The sequence below is a fragment of the Lacerta agilis genome, chromosome 11 (genome assembly GCF_009819535.1).
Source record: "Lacerta agilis isolate rLacAgi1 chromosome 11, rLacAgi1.pri, whole genome shotgun sequence".
NCBI classification, from domain to species: domain Eukaryota; kingdom Metazoa; phylum Chordata; class Lepidosauria; order Squamata; family Lacertidae; genus Lacerta; species Lacerta agilis.
In genome coordinates this window covers 16,390,778-16,396,777 of record NC_046322.1, presented here as the reverse complement: position 1 = coordinate 16,396,777, position 6,000 = coordinate 16,390,778, and the positions used below count along the sequence as shown (strand labels likewise).

General features: G+C 42.0%; 1 protein-coding gene across 1 annotated transcript in view; it reads right to left on the bottom strand.

Annotated features, from left to right (window-relative positions):
* Nucleotides 1–805: 805 nt before the first annotated feature.
* Nucleotides 806–6,000, bottom strand: part of SPEF2 (sperm flagellar 2) — an 89,871-nt gene continuing 84,676 nt past the window's right edge. The window contains exons 37-38 of the mRNA XM_033164731.1: nucleotides 1,694–1,844; nucleotides 806–1,028 (exon numbers count right to left, since the gene is read on the bottom strand). Of these exons, the coding sequence (XP_033020622.1) occupies nucleotides 1,743–1,844 (102 nt within the window). The 3' untranslated portion in view covers nucleotides 806–1,028; nucleotides 1,694–1,742. The remainder of the gene's footprint in view (nucleotides 1,029–1,693; nucleotides 1,845–6,000) is intronic.

Sequence of the window (6,000 nt, the reverse complement as noted above, 5' to 3'; positions counted from 1 at the left end):
CAACCACAACAGGTGCTGCAACCGTCCAACAGCTTGACCTCACCTACAAAGGCGCACTCCTCCATTGTCTGCTGAGACAGACAGATGCCAACTGGTAGGATAGAGGTGGGCTTTTTCACTAGTGGCATCGGTGTTGTGAAATGCTACCCCATTGGTATTGGCAGTGTGCTGGCACAGCTGTTCAGACAAGCATTCCCTTGATTTCCAGGCTTGAGCCTCCTATTTTAACTGCTTTTTGGGGGAACTGTTTTAAATGTTATACTGTTTTAGCTGGAAGAAGAAGAAGAAGAAGAGTTTGGATTTGATATCCCGCTTTTCACTACCCGAAGGAGTCTCAAAGCGGCTAACATTCTCCTTTCCCTTCCTCCCCCACAACAAACACTCTGTGAGGTGAGTGGGGCTGAGAGACTTCAGAGAAGTGTGACTGGCCCAAGGTCACCCAGCAGCTGCATGTGGAGGAGTGGAGACACGAACCTGGTTCCCCAGATTACGAATCTACCACTCTTAACCACTACACCACACTGGCTCCCATGTTTATTGTACCTTTTGATAAATGTGAATGTTTATTTTAACGTTTTGATGAAATGGTTTCATTGGGTGGCTATATATTTATAATTGGGTTTTAAGCTTTCAATGGCAAACCAGTGGTATATAAATAAATAAATATTACTCCTATGGATACTAGTGACTCATTAGGAAGCCAGGCTTTCTTACAGCTCCCCCACCAAGTGAGCACACCTGGGTTTTTGTCATTGCATAACATGTGAAATGGCTCTGGCCCTGAGCGTTTAAGATCACGTTAGCATTGTATTGCTGAAATAGACTTTTATTTAAAATAGAGTGAATACAAAACATTACTATGCTAACTGAAGTAAACAGCTCCACAACGGAGCAACGATCAACCTTTGGAAATGCTTTTGTTGTACTAGAAAGCCTCCCCACTCCATAATATTTTAACTTGGGATGACAGCGGTATCTCCATCACTTGGATTTGCTTGGTTCGCTGTCTGCAACATCAATTTAAAATCCTACAGGAATAAGAAAAGAGTAAGTTAGAAGGATGTCCTATACAGCCAGCTGACTGCTGAAGGTTACTGAAGTAGGTCCTCTGATTCAGCAATCAAAAATAGACATGCTGATCGACCTAATGAATAGATAAGCACTCAGGCTAATACTTAGTAACTAATACTTAACACTCAGGCTAATACTTAACTAATACTTAACACTCAGGCTAATACTTAACTAATGGAAAACTAGCAAAAAACCTTCCTCTATAGTAGGAAACTTAGCATTTTCAAATAATGCTAGCAACATATAATTTATTAAAGTAACATGGCTGCACCCCCTTTTACAAAATTAGAAGTTATCAACATTCTCTATTACCAAAATTGATTTGCGTAATACAGAATGGTTATTGGTACAGAATTATACACACATACGGTAATACCCCAAGGACACAAATCACCTTACTCCTAATACTATGTAAAGGCTTACAACCAGAAAAGTAGTTATGAATCAGAGTTATAAGATTCTATTTTATCTAGCTTCTATATTACCTGAATTCCAAACCAACATGCATTTCTTCCACCAATAATATTAATTTCACGATGTCACAATTTCGTAACTTCATGATGTTGAAACAAAACAAAACAGAAACAGGCTGTCGTGTGCAACAACCAGCCAATAACTCTACCTTTGTTAGTTCATATTTTAGAAGCTGTTACTCGTGAGGGTAAATCCCATTATTTGCCCCCTTTGAGCACAGCCATCAGTGTGCTCCATCTGCTCCACCTTGCCAGATTGAGCTTGGGCCATGCGGGCATTCCAGTTGGCCCGTAAATTGTCTGTAAAAAAACAAACAGGTAAACAAAAGAAAAAAAACCAAACAAATGAAACTCCTCCATCTCAACTGGAGGTGCTTGGGGTGGTAGTTGCTGGATCCAACGTCTTTCTCTGGGTGCAGAACCAAAGGCTCATGTGATGAGCACAGGGTGGGCTCCACTGGAGAATTGCACAGGCCGATAAAATAATAATGCACATGAATCGCAGAAGCGGGTGGCCACAAAGGTGGTGGGATGGAAAGTGGAGAAGGAGCCTGGTCTGGAGCACGAAGTCAAGCTCCACTGCTGGGCACTGGGAGGCCTGGCCTACCAAAAAGGTTGGTGTGGGTTTCAAAATTCAAGGGGAGGCTGAGTAGGAAGAGGCAAAGGATGCAGCAGGCTGGTCTGTGTGTTGGGAGCCATGTTCATGGAATGGGGAGGGAAGGGATCTAGGCTTAGATCTTGGGAATGGAAAGGGGAGCCACTGCTCTAAGAGGGCTGCAGCACTGCCTCTTTCTGGGTAATTTACTACTACTACTATTACTATTATTATCATCTTATTACAAAAAAAAATCTAAAGGAATATTCTTAGAGAACCTGTTCAACCTATACCCCAGCTGGTGCTATTATCAATATTTGACAGTAGAAATGAGGAAATAAAACTGAAGGCATTATTATTATTATTATTATTATTATTATTATTATTATTATTAGTGCCTTTGGAATGAACTACCATAGTGCAGAAGTGGAAGAATCAACACTGGAAAATGGTGGACTAACACCAGGAATATAGCTATACAGGAAATGCTTACATGGCATATAAGACTTTTGTCTGGTAGGACGAGGCCAGAAGCCTTTTGGGCAGTTTGGCGTGATATTTTTGAAGTTATGAATAGGGCATGGCTGCCACACTCCTTGACAGCAGCCTCGGCAGATATAGGGATTGTGTGAAAATGATATGATTTTTGCAGAGTTATATTGATGCACCCCCCCTTTCCCCTTCTTTTTAGCTCATTTCCTGTGTTTGTTTTCCTCATGTGAAGTATAAGATATACTAGTCACTTATATTATTTATATCTACTATCCATCAATATGTGATTTGACAGTTCTCCCTATTGTGTTTTTGTTTTCTAAACTACTGTGGAAAATTAATAGAGTATTTAAAGAAAAGTCTTGAAGCAACTTACAATTGTAAAAAAAAGCATAGGCCTACACCTACAAGAATTGAAAACAAACACCCAAAGGCATAAAACAACATTACTGACTGTAAGTGCCCATCCAGCAATATTATAAACAAGGATAAATGCTACCCGACCCTAAATGATGAACACCAAACAGGCAAGGTCATCATACAATAGGATCCCAGTGAAGGGGGGGGGGAATGTCCTGGGTAAACAGGAACGTCTCAGCCTGGTGCCTGGAAATTGGTAATGATGGTGCCAGGAATACTTTTCTGGGGAGAGGATCCCACAATGGAGCAGCCACCACTGAAAAGGCCCATTCACATGTTGCCATTCTCTATAACTCGTTGGAGTGGGCACACCCAAAGGCAAGGTCTAGGTATAAACTGGAGGCTGCCCATCTGTCCCTTGAGTTGCTGGCATTTGCTGCTTTATCTCAGGGAGCAAAATGTGTCGGGCAAGCCCTGAAAAGAGAGGATGGCTTTGTGGATGCAAGAGCAAAGGAAAAGAGCAGAGGAAGAGGGGCATGGATGTATCTGGGCGACAAATTGAAAGCTCCAGAGTCTATTGTACACTGATGCACATCAAAGGGAGAGTGAGTGGAGCAGAAAGAACTGGGCATGTGAACTGTGTGTGTGTGTTTGTCAGGCAGCACCACAGAAATTTGCTAGAAATGACACAAAAGAGTACAACTGATTTCTTACTAATCCTTCATCAGATGTGTGCCCCGGGCAAGCTTATCGTCCAGGCTATTTCACACACCAGTATCTATTAATCAGTACCCGCACGAGAAGTTCTACTTCTGGCACACAGAAAGAACAGAACAGTGAATGCTCTCTCTCTCTCTCTCTTTCTTTTTAAAGGTTGTGGCTCAGAACTGAGAGGAATTGATTTCAAAGAAAAATGCCACTTCAAGGAACTGCCCCTTAAGAATGAGGAACTGCAACAACCTTCAGAGTGACTCACAGCTCCCAGAATGAAGGGATTAAGAAATTTCCAGGAGATCTGTTGTTTCTCCCCACTCAGCTCCAAGGAACCCTGGGGATACTTGGAGTGCCTCAATGTTCAGCAGTAAGAGGACACGCTTCCCTGAATTGTATCTCCTTATTAAGATGAAAACAGCATCATTAAAAGAAGAGTGATGCCATTAGCCAAAGGCTGAAATAGAACTATGTATTGTATTCAAAGTTAACCCTGCTCAGAGTTGTTGTTCAGTCGTTCAGTCGTGTCCGACTCTTCGTGACCCCATGGACCAGAGTACGCCAGGCACGCCTATCCTTCACTGCCTCTCGCAGGCACGCCTATCCTTCACTGCCTCTCGCAGTTTGGCCAAACTCATGTTAGTAGCTTCAAGAACACTGTCCAACCATCTCATCCTCTGTCGTCCCCTTCTCCTTGTGCCCTCCATCTTTCCCAACATCAGGGTCTTTTCTAGGGATTCTTCTCTTCTCATGAGGTGGCCAAAGTACTGGAGCCTCAACTTCAGGATCTGTCCTTCTGCTCAGAGTAGACCTATTCAAATTAATGGCCACAACTAGTTTAAGTTCCTTAATTTCAGCAGATCTACTCTGAGTAGGACTAAATTTGGATGCAACCCTATTTGCTTATACTTGTGGGTTGTGACTTGATTTAGAAGTGGGTTGCACCATGGGGCACCAAACCATTTCCATTTTTTTAAAATGGGGTGTGTGGGGGGGTAGTTAGAGAAAGAGAAAAAGAAAGAGAAGTGAAGTTACAAGAGACCAGGCAAAGGGTCTTCTCAGTAGTGGTACACACACTGTGGAATGCCCTCCCATCATATGTCAAAGAGGTAAACAACTAGCCTACCTGACTTTTAGAAGACATCTGAAGGCAGCCCTGTATAGGGTGTTTTTTAATGTGTGATGTTTTATTGTGTTTTTAATATTATGTTGGGAGCCACCCAAAGTGGCTGAGGCAACCCATCCAGATGGAAGGGTTGTTGTTGATGTTGTTGTTGTTGTTGTTGTTGTTGTTGTTGTTGTAATATAGGGTTCGCCCACACTTCTGCTTGTCCCATGCCTAGAAAGTATGGGTCCAAGTGGTTTTCCATTTGTTTTACACTTTCTAGGCAAGGTTCTGAGTGGTTTTGCCCTTGTCCCACTGCTTTCCTCGGGAATACCTACTCTTTAAACAATAAATCGTCTCAGGTGTCAATCCGGAGAAATCCCAATTGATGTTTGCTCTGGTTCTGCAGTAAAGATGGGGTTTCCCAGGGGGAAAGTGGAGGGGCAAGGGCAAGTCTGGATGAGCCCATATATATACCCAGTGATTGCAGCAGAAATGCCGCACACCAGCTATAGAAGCGTTTCACTGAGGCATGCTGCTTACATCCCATGCAAAAACTCTGGATTCATAGCACTGTAGTTACTAGCAAATGGTACTAATAACATAAAAGGAAAATGTTAGCCAATGGAGGGCTGTAAATCATTATCAGTTCAAGTATGCTAGAAGAGACAGATACATACAATCAACATTTCATTAGCATATCTTCCAAATACCCAATAAAAGGCACATATCTTCCAAATACCCAATAAAAGGCACATTAGTGAAAAATCAGTTATAGCATGTATTACTTGTTGCCACAGACTTGCCCTGTTGTGAAAAATCAAACAATTAAACTTGCTTAAGTACAATTATTTGCCTGTACTATACAGGATACACTTGATTCCTTAGAAACCAAAGAGGTTTGGGCCATTATTGCAAAATGATCTGGAACACAAATATAGAACAAGGAAGGTCTGTTGTACTGACCAATGCAATGGAGAGAGAAAAAAGAATTCAAGGGTGAACTACATACAAGCAACCAGCTGTCTTGAACTGCATATGGTGTACAATAATGGCGAACAATAAAAAGACCGAGTTGTATCCAATGAAGCAATTGTGTAATATGGACAGTCTAAGAATTTGGATGTACAGGAAGATTGTATACAATATTTGTATGCTGTATATTCTGTTGGAAGCCGCCCAGAGTGGCTGGG